A 16,542-nucleotide genomic window follows, 5' to 3' on the forward strand; every position below is an offset into this window, starting at 1 on the left:
GTTTTTAAAGGTATCTTTACTTTTATCCATCATAATCATATGTTGCTTTTTACTGGCACTTTTACCACCCTTTCTGCTTTTGTTCTTATTGGACATACTGGGTTAATAATGTTCATTATTAACACCTGGAAGCCAATTGCAACTAAGACAAACATTATAGAACAAAAATAGCTTGTAGGCCTGTGATATATGATCTTTAGTGCATTTTTGGTGGTGGTGGACCATAGCTTTTGCTTTGAAGTGTAGATATATCTATAGTACGAAAGATTAGGTAGAGTACTTATTCTTTAAATTTATTATTATCATTAACTATTTCTACCCTTATATTTATATCCCATATTCCTTATTTCCTTTTTCTAAATGCTGTTACCTCTTTGCTGTCAAACTTTTAAAATGTTATCTCCAATAGAAACATCTGTGGTAATTGCTGTGTATTCCCAAAGAGAAGAAAAGATTTTGGTTGAAATCTGGTTTTAAAAAGAATTCAAGGGGCTCCTGTGTGGCTCATTCAGTTAAGCATCCAACTTCGGCTCTGGTCATAATCTCAGTTTGTGGGTTCAAGCCCCTGTGTCTGCCTACTTCAGATTCGGTCTCCCCTCTCTCTTCCCCTTCCCCACTCATGCTCTCTCTCTCTCTCTCTCAAAAATGAATAAACACTAACAAAAATTAAAATTAAAAAAGAGCTCAAGAGTGTACAAGAAGTATCTAAAGTAGAAAGTGAAGGTTGCAGTATTGTCAACCACACTCTTCCCTGAAGTAACCACTTTCACCAGCTTGGTATTTGTGCTTTCAGTCTTTTTTTTTTTTTTTTTATAAATTACATATATATTTACATAAATGAGGTCATATGTGTAGTTCTGTGAACTTCTTTACCATCTACTCTAATTACTTTGTAACACTTTTAAAGTTCAAGTACCAGACAGCCAATGATGTTAGTTCCCAAGCCCACCCCTGCCTGTTTTCTCTCTCTCATCCTTAATATTGACTGCCAACATTCCCACGCTTCCTGAACTTATTTTGGGCTCTTTTCTTTTTATGAGCACTCTCTGCTGCTTTACTCATTTACTGGAGAGTCGAGTCAGAGAAGAGGATAAGCATGAAGGAAGAGCCATAAGTGTCAGTTACCCAGCTGTGTGTGCTATCTACTCACTCTCCAACCAGAAAGCGGCTTCACTGTGTTCACCATGCATGCTGCAGATTTTCTGCTCAAATGGAAAATTATCCCTCTATCCAGCTGCGTAGTCAGCTTGACAGTGAGCATGATTGGCACATTTAACAGCTCTCCTGCAAGATAGAATCAAGATGGAAAGTGAAAGAAAGTGTAAGATTACCAAATAAAATTGAGATGTATTTATAGAAATCTCTGAGTGTTGGAGGGCCTTGCCCAAAATTCTTAGCGGGGGTTCCAAATTTGGCTCAGCAGTAACCACTTTAACTCAGGATGGTGTGATACAGGGTGGAGATTCTCAATAGAGTGTGCTCTCTTCCTACCATACTAAGAATCGTGCACATCCCTGTTGGGGCATAGAGTGTCTCCTAGTGAACTATTAACTGTTGATGGCAACAAATGTATGTATACTCAGGGGTGTTAGTGCAGAGAAAGTTCACAAGCCTTAGGTAAGAAAGTTCACAAGAGCTAGGTAAGAAAGATTTAATGCTTGTTTATTTTTGAGAGAGAAAGAAGAAAGAGGGAGACAGAGGATCCGAAGCGCCCTGTGCTGTGAGCACAAAGCCTGATGTGGGGCCTGAATTCAACGACCCTCTTAACTGAGTGAGCCACCCAGGTGTCCCAGGTTCCTCGTTTTTAAAAGAGGTATTTGGACTAGATGATCTTATAAATTGGGTATTGTCTTATATTTTCAGTAAGTGAATTGTAAACAATGCAGTGGTATAAATATATCCTGATGACAGGTTATATAAAAGAGGGAGGGTTTGGTCCACCCAGCGAAATGATGGAATGATGAGAAGCAACATTTTTGTGAGAGGTTAGAAATAATCTAGTTAGGTCTCATTGATCAGGTAAAGAAATTTGACGCCCAAAGAATTTAGGGATTTGTTTGGACTAGTAACAAATTAGAGCTAATACTTTATGCCTGGAACTAATCACAGCCCAGCAATAAAATCTGAGGGTTTTTTTTAAGCTAAAAATAAATTTCTGCTTTGGAAAACAGTTTGGTAGTTTCTTGTAAAGTTAAACATATTTAACCCAGCAATGTCACTATTAAGTATTTACCCAAGAGAAATGAAATTTTGTGCCCCTACAAAAACCTATAACGTGAATGTCTATAACTGCTTTATTCATACTTGGCAAAAACTGGGAACAGCAACCCAAATGTTTCATCAGCTTGTGAATGCATAAGCCACTTCTGGTAGATCCATACATCGGAGTATTTTTTAGCAATAAAAAGGAATAAACTACTGATAGCAACATGAAGGATGAATCTCGGAAGCATTATGCTCACAGTATATGAGATTTCGAATTGCTCAGCCTTCTTGCCAGCGCTTGTCAGTCTTGAACTTTGACCCTTGTAAGAGTGTAGTGGTATCCTATTGTGGTTTTAATTTGTGTTTCTCTGAAGTCTAATGTGTAGCATCTTTTCATTTGAAAAAATTTGAAGTTGTAAGGACTTTTTTATTTTCTGTATTCAAGTTCTTCATGAGATACGTGTTTTACAAATATATTCTCCCAGTCTGAGTTATCTCACATTTTCTAAAGAATGTCTTTTGAAGAACAGAAGTTTTTAAGTTTTGATTTAGTTCAATTTATAGATTTTTTTTTCTGTTATGCTTCTTGCTTTCTGTATCTAATCTAAGAAATTTTTGGCCAACCTAAAGCACAAAGATTTTCCTCTGTTTTACTAGAGTTGCCTTGTCCAGTAGTCTTTAACTTTGCTGCATATGGCTACTAAACACAATGTTGCTAGTATGACTGAACGACTGAAATTTAAAATGTATTTTAATTAAACTTCAAAAGCTGATACTCAAGGCACCTGGGTGGCTCAGTCTGCTGAGCATCCGACTTCGGCTCAGGTCATGATCTTACAGTTCTTGAGTTCAAGCCCCACATCCGACTCTGCTCTCCGCTCAGAGCCTGGAGCCTGCTTCAGATTCTATGTCTCCCTCTCTCTCTACCCTCCCCCGCACGCCTGTGTGCGTGCGCTCTCTCTATCTCTGTCTCAAAAATGAATAAACATTTAAAAAATTACTCATTTTTAAGAGAGAGAGAGTGAGCAGGGGAAGGGCAGACAGAGAGAGAGAAAGATGTAGAATCTGAAGCAGCCTCCAGGCTCCAAGCTGTCAGCACAGAGCCTGATGTGGGACTTGAACCCATGAACGAGGAGATCATGACCTGAGCTGAAATCAGATGCTTAACCGGCTCAGTCACTCCGGTAAGTCCCCAAATTTTTAAATAACAATGAAAGCTGATACTCAATTCACTTTGAAAATTTTAAGTATGTTTGGAAGAATTTGAGTATGTGGATCTACTTTTTCAACTGTATGTTTTATGAAATCTAAATACATATTAAGTATTTCAGATGAAAATTTAGTATCTGAATTGAAATATGCCGCAAGTTCAATATTAACATTAGATTTTGGAGACATAGTACTATAAAGTAATGTAAAATTGTCTCAATGTTTTTTATCAATTCAATGTTGAAATGAAAATTTAGGTATATTGGGTTAAATGAAATATATTTGTAAAATTAATTTTACCTGTTCCTTTTACTTTCTTAATTTAGCTACTAGAAAATTAAAAATTATGTATGTAGCATGTATTGTATTTATATTACATGTACTTCCCAGAAGTTTTTATTGATTTAGCTCCTACATTTAGTTCTATAATCCATTCCAAATTTAAAGACCCCTTTAACTTCAATATTTTATGATTTTTATGGAAGCTAAGAGTCTAATGAACATAAGCAAGGCTGTGAAAAATTAATTTTTTAAAAAGTATGTAGATTTTATCATTAGGAAATATATTTTTTTAATGTTAAACTATGCTAGGGTACAACTTCTCAGGGATATAGAAATGATAGTGTCAGTAGTCTTATTTAACTAAATGTTCTTGCTTCTTGGCTTATCCCAAGCTGTCTGCCTTAAAAGAAAGCTAGTAGGGGTTAATGGTACAACAGGAAAGCAATATTGAGGGAGATGTTAGAAAAAATGACTAGAAAAAATTATAGTCACTTTTATTTCTAAGATTCTTAAGTTTTTTCCCTAAGTATCCTATCCATATTAAATATGTTGCTCTTAGCATAGTACACTATCATAGATTTCCTACTAGTATATAAGTGGAATGATTGAAGAGAAAGCATTTAGAACTTGTGCTGGTTTGAGTACAAATTCAGTCTGTTATTAACTATGTGATCTTGGGCCTTGACAGTCGAGTTAGTATCAATAATATGTATTAAATTGTTGGGAAAGAGCTAATTAAATACTGGATAGAAAATATTTGTCAATAATTATTACCGTTTGTGAAGGTAATTCATACAATGAAATTTCCAGTTGCTACTTCTTTCTGAGCTGTGGTCTAATTTTATTTTTAGAATTCCTTTTCAAGTATCAGCATTAATGTGTATTTTTATGAATATGTATATCTTATAAATATAGCCATCATTAATATAACATTTCTGGTAATTAGATAACGATCAATATCATTTGAAAAACTTCTTGTAAAATATAAAGCTTTGCCAAATCTTGTTAGGGAAGTGTTTTACCAAACTTCATAAGACTAGGAAGCATCAAGGAGTTCACTGAAGGTACTAATATAATCTCAAAGTTTTAGGCTAAAAATCTGGGAGTTATCTTTGTTTCTTCCTATCCCCCTGCCCAAGGCCACATCTTGTACCATGAGACTTTTGTCATAAGGAAAACAGCACTACAGATTTTGACAATGGTAGGAAAGGTATAATTACATAATTCTAATGTCTGCGGAAGTTTCTGGTAACAATACAGAAAAGACACCTTAACACTTGTTACTAATATTAAATAGATGTTAACGTTTGCCCTTTTTTAAAAAACCAGATCTCCTTGCTCCCCTTCTGCCCTTTTTAAAGACATAGTTCTATCTAAGGTTAAAATCACCAACCTTTGCTTTTCCTCTGTTTTCCTAGATTCCTACTTCCCTCAAGTTGATGTGCATCATACCTGTACATGCCTTTATTAGCTTAGTATATGTTTTTTGATATTATTAACTTAGTATATAGTATTCGATATTATTATTGACATAGTGTATAGTATTCGATATTATTAGGTATTGCCAAATTCTTGAGAGTTATACCAATTTATACTCCATTTTTACTATAGTCTCTTCAGTACTTAGCATCATTGGCCCATTTGCTAATTATCATCTTATCTTGCATTTTCCTGATTCTAGTGATTTTGAACTGTTTATATCTACATTTATTGCCCACCCTTGTTTCCTCATTTCTGTTGGGTTTTTAAATCTTTTTTTGTTGATTTGTGTGAGTTTTTTATACTGAATAGATTACTAATTTAAAAAGCAGGTTTTATACTGAATAAGGTTACTAATTTAAAAAGTCACTAGTAACTTTACTAGTGCTTTTTTATTTGTAAATAGTTAACATGTATTGGAAATATATTAACATGTATTGGAAATATCCTCTCCCAATCTCTGGCTTGTGTTTTCACTCTATTAATGGTGTTCTTTGAAGATTTTCATTTTATTTTATTAATCTTTTAATGTCTATTTATTTTTGATAGAGAGCAAGAGAGAACAAGCAAGAGAGGGAGCAGGCAAGGGGCAGAGAGAGATGGAGACACAGAATCCAAAGCAGGCTCCAGGCTCCAGGCTCCAGGCTCCAAGCTGTCAGCCCAGAGTCCAGTGCAGGACTCGAACTCATAAGCCATGAGATCATGACCTGAGCCAAAGTCAGACACTCACCCGGCTGAGCCACCCAGGCGCCCTGAAGATTTTCATTTTAAAGTACTCTAGTCAGGTTTCTTAATCTTTCTCTTATGATTTGTACTTTTTCTCTAAAGAAATCCTCTGCTACCCTAGGATAATAAAGAACTTACTTCTTTTTATTTTCCACTTAAAGTTTTAATTTTTTTGCCTTTGTATCATAAGTATTTAAGTCATCTGGAATTAATTTTTGTGTATGGTATGAAGTTAAATTTTTGCAAGTGGGTTGCAAATTTCTCCAGCATTATATATTGGAAATGCCACATTTATCATATGGCAAGCCCCTGGATATGTGTATCTGTTTTCTGAACTGTTTATTTCTATTTCATTGGTCCATTAAATACCACAGTACAACATCCTACTGTTAATACAGAACAGTTAAGTTATAATATCAGAAAACTTAAGTCTTCTTTACTAATCATTGGTCTTTAGTATTTTCCTAGGTAACCTTAGCCCTTGACTCTTTGATATGATTATTTTTAAACTTTTTTTTATGTTTATTATTGAGACAGAGTGAAACAGAGCATGAGTAGGGAAGGGGCCCAGAGAGAGGGAGACACAGAATCAGAAGTAGGCTCCAGGCTCTGAGCTGTCAGCACAGAGCCTGACATGGGCCTCAAACCCATGAACTGCGAGATCATGGCCTGAGCCGAAGTCAGATGCTTAACTGACTGAGCCACCCAGGCACCCCAGATTTTGAAACTCTATAAAAAGGTAGATGAGTGAGAATTGCTATTTTTGCAACAGTTTATTTTTCTTTTCAATTAATAATATCTCTGAGGAGAGTTTTATAAAATTGGTAAAGATATTACACTTTTTTACCTATAAGTGCATTTAAATTTTTGCCTCATAAATGGTATTCTAATTTTTAACTCTTATTCCTTTTTACTAATTGTTTATTGCTGGCATGTAACAACTCAATTAATTTTAGTACATTGATTTTTGTATCCAGCAATCTTGATGAACTCTCTCATGAGCTGTAGTAGTTTGTTTTCAGAGTGTCTTTTAATCATATCAACTGAGAATAATGACTTTTTGTTTCTCCATTTCTAATCATCTTTTTAGTTTTCTTGTCTTATTGCATTATATAGCATTTCCAGGTATAGTGTTGAATTTAAGCAGTTGTAGTTAGTATCCTTCTTTTGTTCTTGACTGTAAAGGAATACTTTCATGTACTCCATCATTAACTATGATGTAGGATTTGGTTATGAACCTTTTATCAGATTAAAGAAATGTCCTTCCATTTGTAGTTTGCTAGGAGTTTTTGCCTAGAATCAATGTTGTGTTTTTCAAATACATTTTCTGAATCTGTTGAGATTTGTCTTTTCCTACGCTCACATATGTGTGAATTATACTAATAGGTTTTCTAATGTTGTACCAGGAAGCAAAACCATTACACAAAAATGAGTTGACTAAAAGTATTTTTTTTTAGTGTTGTATTTGAATCAGAAACAACCAAAGTCACTTCTTTATTCCACTGCCAGAGAGAAAAGCAAACTAAACATGTTTTCTCCTTGCTCATAGATCTCCACAGTGGATGTATGACTTAGTTAAATAGACAAAGGAGAAAAGGAAATAGTTGGTGATATCATTTATAACTTATTTCATTATCGCAATTGCCCATAAAAAGCAATTCCTTTATGGTGCTGTGCAATTGTCCCAAACAATATTAAGGAGCTTTTGGCATTAACTCAACCTAAAGGTTATAGTTTACATTAAAGATAATTTAAAGTAGTTTCGGGGCAAAACTACTTTACAATGAGGGAATCCTAATGCTTTTTTTTTTTTCCTCAATGGAAGAGAATACCCAACAAAAGAAAATTTCTGTTAAGACAGATTATAGACCAATTTAATATTGTAATTTACTTGGGATCTTTGCTTTATCTCACATTAGCCAGCTAACTAATTTTCTTTGTTCTCAACTAGATTATAAATTGAGTCTATGTTTTTATCAATTCACAGTGTGGCCTTTTAGAGCACATTGTCTCTGCCCAAAAAAAAAAAAAAAAGTTTTTTTAAATCTCTGATGATTCCTTTCTCTCTGTGCTACATGGAATGCTCGCTATGGTAGTTAAGTGTACTCTTTCTGGATCTCACTGTCCTGGATTCAAGTCCTGGTACAACTCTTAAAACTTTGGGACCATGTGCAAATTTCATAATCTCTGTCCCTCATTTTCTTCATTTGTAAGATAGAAATACATTTCCTACCTCCTAACATTCTTGGGAAGATTAAAGAAGTTAAGTGTAAACTTCTTACAGAGTGCTTTATACTACATAAACATCATACCATAATAACTGTGTATATTATAATTATTTTAAACAAGACTAGGAAGTAGGAGAACATATATGATATTTTGGTCCATGGTTCTTTCTGCAAAAGGCAGCCAGTTCTCTAAAATTCAGTTTGCTATGACCAAATTGCCAAGTGTACCAAATGTACTAATTTGTTAAATTCTCTCATTTTGTTTTATGAAGTTTACAGTAATTCACACTACTTTTGAAGATTTCTATGAGGTTAAGTTGCCTAGTTGTCATTTTTCTTCATAGCAGCTTTTTAAAGTATTATAACTGCTGAAACCAGATGTCATGATGTGAGTCTTTTTAGTAATAGATGTAATATTCGGAAACACATATTTCACAATCAGTAACCTGAAACCCCCAAAGAGCTAGGTACCTCAGTGAAAGGAGAACTAGAAAAGCATCATTCACTTGCTCAAGAAGTCAGTAAGGAAGATGGTCTCTGCAGGGAGCTTAAGCCAATGCTTTGAGAGTGTCAAAAGTCTGATTTATAAGCTCCTTCATATAGTTATAGAGATTCAAGCTGAGAAATCGACATAAAAATTGATCTCAGGGTGATGATATTTCTTGGGACCTGCCCCAACCCACTCTGCATAGAATGCCCATAGATAATAGCTCCACCAAAGATGGTCTTCCAAAATTTTTAAACAACAAATGAGATCCACTGTGAGACTCAGCAGATAAAACAAGATTCCCAAGAACTTCAGGCAATTGTATACTCTGATATATAATCTGATGGATTAATCTAAAATTATTATGTTAAAGTGACTGAAGACATGGAGATATCAAACCTATGGAAAGAAAGAAAATGCTGTGTTTTAAAAGAGAGATTTACTTAATTATTTTTCAACTTTTTAAAAACTGTTTATTCATTTTTGAAAGAGATGGAAACAGAGCACAAGCAGGGGAGAGGGAGAGAGACACAGAATCTGAAGCAGGTTCCAGGCTCTGAGCTCTCAGCACAGAACCCAATTCGGGGCTCAAACCCATGAACTGAAAGATCATGACCTGAACCAAAGTTGGACACTTAACTGACTGAGCCACCCAGGTGCCCCTTTTTTAAAGAAATTTTTAATGTTTACTTATTTTTGAGAGAGAAAGAGTGTTATTTATTTTTAAGTGATATCTACCCCCAACTTAGGACTTGAACTCTCAACCCTAAGATAAGAGTTGCATGCTGTACTGAGTGAAGCAGCTAAATGCCTCCAAGATGCAATTTTTTAGAAACAGAACCTCTACAAATGAAAAATAGACACTGAAAAGAAAATTTCAGTAGAATTAAATAGCAGATTGACCCCACTAAAGAGAGAACTAGCAAACCTAAGATAGAGCTGAGGAAAGTATCCAGACTGCACAAAGCTAAAAAAGCAAAATATGAAAGGATAATTTAGTCAGAGATGCAGAGTAAAATGAAACATTGCAAACTACAGTTAATAAGCATTTCACTAGTAGAAACTAGAAAGAATGGGAAAGAGACAATGTTCGAAATGATAATAGTTGGCAGGTTTTTTTCACAGTTGTGAAAGATAAGTCCTCATTAGTTAGAAGCATAAACCAAAAAAAAGAAAATTATACCTATATACATTTTAATGAAAGATCAGAACACCAATGGCAAAGAAAGGAATTAAATTGCAGTCTGTAATGGATCACCAGTTAGACTGACAGCAGATTTCTCATCAACAATAATTGATGCCAGTAGACAGTTGTATTAATGTCTTTAGTCTGAGGTAATTTGCTACCCTGTAATTCTACTTCCATCACTGTTGAGGAAAGTAAAGCTTAAAATTAAGAGATTTCCAGACCAATAATGAAGAGTTTATTTACCTTTTGAACACCATCACTGAAGGTGGTATATTAAAGGATATATTTCAGGAAGAAGGGAGTTGAACCCAAATGGAGGAAACAAGATAGAAGAAGGATTGGTGAGCAAAGATTGGTTAAGATGTTAGTAAATAATCATTAGCTGTGAAAAATAGTGTTAAATAATTCATTGACTCTACAGTACTATTATTAAGACCTTTCTTTTATTTACATAGCATTGAGGGGGAAAAAAAACCCACAATGAGAATTAAACCATGACACGGTGCTTGAATGATGGCATTGATCATTACATTAATCTGTTACATAAGTTCCCTTTCCTTTGAAATTTCTTCTGTCTAGTCAAAGGAATTTGGCAGTTGCCTTCATGTGAATTGCTTTGAATGTGATAGGAATTCTCTTGTGCATACAGTATCTTGGTTACAAAACATAGCAAAGCTTCATTAACTTGTAGATGGCTTCCCTAGTAGGAAAAAAAAATCAGTGAATAACTAAAATTTAATAAATCAAGAAATAACATAACCATATTACTGAGAAATATAGAGGTACCTAGAAGAAATAGCTAGAAGAGTTAAAAGTAGTTGCCTTTCAGACTGGGATTATGAGGGTTGTTTTTTTTTTTATGGCTTTTAAAACTATCATTTTTAACTGTGAGTGTTGAAATTTCTGTTTAAAAACACATGAGACGATTCACCAAAGGAGAAATTGGATATAGCTACATTATTCAGAAATAAATCTAGGAATAGATTTTAAGCAAGGAGCATTACATAATGATTTTTAAAAAACCATTCACTAATAATAACACTGACTCTTATATACCTAGCAGTGACACCTCAAAAAATATAAAGCAAAATTTGACAAAAATTCAAAGAGAAATTGACAAGTTTTTCTCTCCTAAGACTCAAGAAAGTAAGGGTATGGGAGATTTAAATAAGGTAATAAACTTAATCTACTCTGTATACACAATTGGATTATGTATTTTCAGTTTTCATGCACACTGACCATTTGCAAAAATCAACTGTTTACAGTGCAGAGGGTCACAAAGCAGGTTTCAAAAAAGATCCAAAAATTAAGGTACAAATTCTGTGCTCTGACCATAATAAAATTAGAAGTTAGTAACTAAAAGATAATCATTACCACCTGTATATTTGGAAAGTAAACCAAGCACTCACACTTCTAAGTAGTTTGTGTCTCAAAAAAGAAATCACAGTGGAAATTACATGTATAAATTAATAGAAGGAAAAACACTGCATTGCTCCTGGCCTGAGAAATGTTGCTATATAATAAAAATGGTAGCATTTTTAAAATTCATGTATAGATTGAAGTAGCCTCCATTGACATCTTGGAGAACATGAGTCTTTAGAAGTCTAGTCATTCTAATTTACTTCAAAATATTGCAAAGTATAAACGTTACAGCATTGGAATTAAGAAGGAAATACAAGACCAATGAACAAAATAGAGGCTTCAAAAATATAACCTATTACAGAAGTTAGAAGTGTAAGTTAAAAGCCAAGAATAACTTAAAGGTGAAAGGAATCACCTTTAATGAATTTTGCTACGACATTGAGAGAAATGGACTTATGTTTTTGTCACTGTTGTATATAAGAGATCAATTTAGGACTATTTACAAAAACAGTATTTTAGAGATCACTTAGGTTTGTCACCATAATAGCTATTCTGAAATGTGTCAATATCAGAAGGAAAGCAGCAAAGGCAGAATAAGGAAAGTTGTTAAACCTATCCCATCCTAGTTGAATATTGGGAGTTTATTATACTAGTTTTGCCTACTTGTATATTTGGAATTTTCCATAATTTTTTAAATGAAGGTAAAAGAATGGGGAAGATATGTAGTGTGTATAACTGATACAATTTTTACCCAAAAATATAAACAATGTTTATATATGTTAAACATGTTTAAGTTCCATAACCACATTCTGTTTGTTCAGTGGAAAAAAGAGAACAGGCAAACAAGAAAATATTGATAATAAATCATTACACAGAAAAACCTGCAGCTTTGGCATTAGTTAGAAATAAAATTAACATGAAAGCATTGGTGTGTATTTATTAGCTAGAAAAAAAATTGTAAAACCTTATGTTGGCTAGAATATTCACCTTTGTACTCAGTAGTGATTGTATCTAACTAGAGGAAATACTAGCAACAGATGGTATTTATCAAATTGATCACTCAATTTACCTGCACTTCTGGGATACGCAAGTATCTAAGACATTAGTGAATGCTACTATAGAATAGAATTTCTTCTCTAAAACCCTGTTTTAGATGGCCTTTTAAGCCCCTTAGTTGTTCTGTAACTAGCAGTAAACACATACTACGGGTCAGGCACTGTTCCATTCAGACTTCACAGCTTCAGGAGGGTAGCATCTATAACTGCATCTTACAGATAGAAGGATTCAGTCTTTGAAAAAGAAAGTGATTTTCCCCCAAATCGCATATTAATAATGAGCTCAACTAGGATCTGAGCCCAGGTAGTCTTATTTCAGACCCCCTGCTTTAAATCATTTCTCCAAACTGTCTCTCAGAATTAAAACCTTGTATCAAGTAGTTGACTTCCCTTTTGAGGGGCATGTAATTGCTTTAGATAGCTACTACTAACATTCAGCTTCATTTTAGTATAGCTTCTAGATGGTTTTGACCATAATGCTGATGGGAATCAGCAGTGAAACACATTTTCTGATATATAACTGATGACATTGTAAATAGGTACAGCCTTTTTTGGAAAGCATTTTGGCAGCATATTTCGAGAGCCATAAAATGCTCACATTTTTTGACCTAGTTAATGCCACTTCTGGGAATCCTCTAAAGAAATAGTCTAATATGGAAAAAGCCATAAGCACTAAAGTGATCACGACAGCAATGTTTGTAATAGAGCAACTGGAAGCAACCCTGAATGTTCATCAGTAAAGGAATGATTAAATACACGATGGTATATTTACCTAGGCAGCCAATAAAAATGAAGTGTGATGCAACACAAAGAAAACACAGTCATCTTGAGTTTTCAAAGTAGCACACAGCGGTATGTGTACTAAAATTATATTCTTTACAAATAAAAAATGGAATAGAAAACTGGTTGTGGGTAATATTTTTTCTTTCTGCTGTTTTTCAAGCTTTTTGTAATACAAATTTATTCCTAATCTTAAGATTCAAATCACATGATTACCTAACGTTTTTGTGTATTTGTCTCCTAGCCCTCACTAGATAATAAAAACTCTTGATTATAAGCTGTGTGGTGGTTGCAGGCAGTTAAAAAAACATGCAGAGAGCATCACTAGACACAGGCAGACTTCAGGAACTTTGCAGGTACCTCATTTACTGGTTGCATGAACCTCATCCAGTGTCTGTCTCATCTGACTCATTTGACCCATGAAGTGAGCAGTACAGTTTGCGTAGCATGAGTGGACTCTTTGGAGTTAGGGGACCTTGCAGTGTGTGTCTTTGGCTCTTACACAAGCAGCTCAAACTTTGTAAAGCTCAATTTCCTCATCCATAAAAATGGAGCTAGTGAGATCAAGGTCTGGCACTCCTTTAGTAGATGCTCTGAAAATGTTCCTTCCATTCCGTTATAGTCCTTATAAAGTGTTCCTCTCCTTTTTTTTTTTTTTTTTTTTTTTTTTTTTTTTTTTTTTTTTTTTTTTTTTTTTTTTATTTNAGAGCGTGAGCTGGGTAGGGTCAGAGAGAGAGGGAGACACAGAATCTCAAACAGGTTCCAGGCTCTGAGCTAGCTGTCAGCACAGAGCCCGACGCGGGGCTAGAACCCACGAACCATGAGATCATGACCTGACCCAAAGTAGGCCACCCCAACTGACTGAGCCACCCAGGCACCCCCTTCACCTTTCTCTTTGCATGACAAGAGCAGATATAAAGCCTTTCAGCTAGCTTCTTTTGCCTGAAATCTTTTGAGCAGCAACTTTTACACATCAGTCTTCTAGAGTAACTTGTTATCTGTAATTCAGAGTTAAGAATGAAGGAAGAAAAAAGATCTTGTCATTCAGTATGGCCAGCCAAATTTTCAGTTTTGTTTCAATCCTTTTCTGATTATAAAAATGTAGTAAGTGGCCATTGTTGAACATTTGAAAAATGTGGAAAGCTGGAAGAAGAAAACTATGCCATAATCTTCCCACTGAGAAGTATATTGTACATTTCATTTTATTCTTAATTTTTTCTGAATATCTGATTGCTTTTTTTGTTTAGGAGAACTACAGGAAAGCTCTTATTAGATCATTTGTATGTTTGAGGCAAGCTTATTATGTTTTCTGTTTGAGATAGTTTATCGTTTTGTTTTTAATGTATGTTTATTTTTGAGAGAGAGGGAGACAGCATGAGTCGGAGAGAGGCAGAGAGAGAAAGGGAGAAACAGAATACAAAGCAGGCTCCAGGCTCTGAGCTGTCAACACAGAGCCTGATGTGGTGCTGTGGTGCTCAAACCCACAAATCACAAGATCACAGCCTGAGCTGAAGTCAGACACTTACCTGACTGAGCTACCCAGGCGCCCCAAGATAGTTTACCTTTAATAAGTAATTCTTACACAAAGATAAAGACCAAGCTAGCAATAGGGAACCAGATGGAGGATGAGGTAGGGATAGTTCTGTCTTAATTAGCATGACAGATTTTTCTGTAATTCTGATACCTGTCAAAGAATGAACTTATGTAAAGTATAATTACCTGGACTTTTTTAGGACAATACAGTTTTAAATAACTTGTGATATTTTCATTGCAGGTTATCTTGTACCATTTCAGACCTTGAGTTATAAAGTTTGGTCTGGAAAACATAATCACCAGACATAAACTTGGAATAAAAAAAAAAAAAAGCTTGCAGAATAACCACAATTTCTTGGCTCTTGTCGTTATCATTTTTAGAACATGCAGTTTTAAAAAATCATCAGTCCCTGTAACATCCTCTGGAGAAAAGGAGGAAATTTATCCAGTGACAGAACCAACAGAGCAGCAAATACCTAGAAAGGCAGACTGAGCTACTGTGTGCGGGGGCCAGCATTACCCTGGGTAATGCCACATTACCCTGACTTGTGTTGAGCTTGTACTGAAATCAGAAAGGGAGAATGTTACTCATTGGGGATTAAGAACATTGATCCCTCCATTTTCTGGGCTTTGCTGTTCAAGAGAGGCTTCTACAGGATGACTTAAAAAGCAGGGGAAAAGGTGTTTTCCTTCTTCCATATCTTTTCTTCACAGCAGCAGTAGAATTATGAAAGGTGACAGGGTACATCCTATATAAATAATTTTCAGTGTGGTCTATCTGTCATCCCCACTACATCGAGGAGGACATGAGAAATGTTTGAGGTCAGTGTATTGTCTTGCCTCATCACTCTCCTTGGAATATGCCACTGTGGCTTGTGCCCTTTTGACTTCAGAGGTCTGCTGCTACAGGCAAGAGACTGTTGATTGGTTGGGAGTAGGTGTCCCTCGCTCCTGCTTTACAATCTACACATCAGGAAAGTCACTTGTCCTTTTGAGTCATTTCTTCTGACAAGGAAGGGCCATAACTCCTTACTGATACTTGCTTGTTAACCCTTCCCAATCCTTTCCTCTTTGAGGAAAATCACTTATTTACAGGAGAAAACCTAATCTGTAGGACTGTTTGACAATCCAACTTAGAATTTAATGGACTTCCACAGCGTTAGGCAGTACTTAGGTGCAATGGGATAGTGGGGATTTGAAAATGTCATGTAAGAGTAGGGTAGATAAATATAGCCTGCAGACCTTCTACTTGGAATAACTTTGGTCTCTCTAAAACTGTGTTTGCCTGAGATAGAACTTGGTACCCTGTGAAAAATGATGACCTGAGATTTTTGAACTGCTGAGGAGGTGGTACCCAGAGCTGTAAAAGGGAGGAAGCTGCATAGAAAGTTAGCTGAATCTACACGCTGTTCTTATGAGAGATGATCAGTTCTATTTAATTCACTATATCACTTTTTAGATTTTTTTCTGTAACTTATAATTGATAAAAGTGATTAAATTTCTTTCAGTATTGCCTGTCAGGGCACCCAACCTTACCATGCAACGTGCTCAAATTCAAGTCAACTACCATTATGTTGGACTGTGGACTGGACATGACTTCCACTCTCCATTTCCTTCCTTTGCCACTTGTTCAAAGGTATGTGCTGCTGCATCTGAGACAAAAATGAGCTTTTGTTTGCTGAAAAAATGGTACCGATTAGCATAAAGATTACCAGTGCCTTGTGTGTTGTCCTTAGTTTACTTTGTTCCCTAAAAATGTTCTTCATCAGAATCATTTCCTTTGACTGGGTTGATGGAAAGTGTTGTATTGATTTATTGATTGACTTCTTTATTACAACTCCTGAGCTTCTGTAAAATGTTCCTGCAACTGCTCCGTGCAAGTGAGGTCATGTATATTTCATCTTTCTTGCTAATTCATATAAGAGCTGATAAATGGTCAGATGATGAGCCCAAGAATTGAATTTTAAACCATTTAACTGACTTTGCAGCAACTTGACATCATAGAAC

At 35.1% G+C, this 16,542-nt stretch overlaps 1 protein-coding gene across 2 annotated transcripts in view; it reads left to right on the top strand.

Annotated features, from left to right (window-relative positions):
• INTS9 (integrator complex subunit 9) overlaps positions 1-16,542 on the top strand; it is a 113,103-nt gene that overhangs the window by 17,283 nt on the left and 79,278 nt on the right. For both annotated transcript variants that reach the window (XM_039217182.1, XM_039217183.1), the window contains exon 2: positions 16,044-16,171. In XM_039217182.1, coding sequence (XP_039073113.1) covers positions 16,044-16,171 — 128 coding nt within the window. The remainder of the gene's footprint in view (positions 1-16,043; positions 16,172-16,542) is intronic.

The sequence above is a fragment of the Hyaena hyaena genome, unplaced genomic scaffold, assembly GCF_003009895.1.
Source record: "Hyaena hyaena isolate Hyena2069 unplaced genomic scaffold, ASM300989v1 scaffold_678, whole genome shotgun sequence".
In the NCBI taxonomy this organism is placed as follows: domain Eukaryota; kingdom Metazoa; phylum Chordata; class Mammalia; order Carnivora; family Hyaenidae; genus Hyaena; species Hyaena hyaena.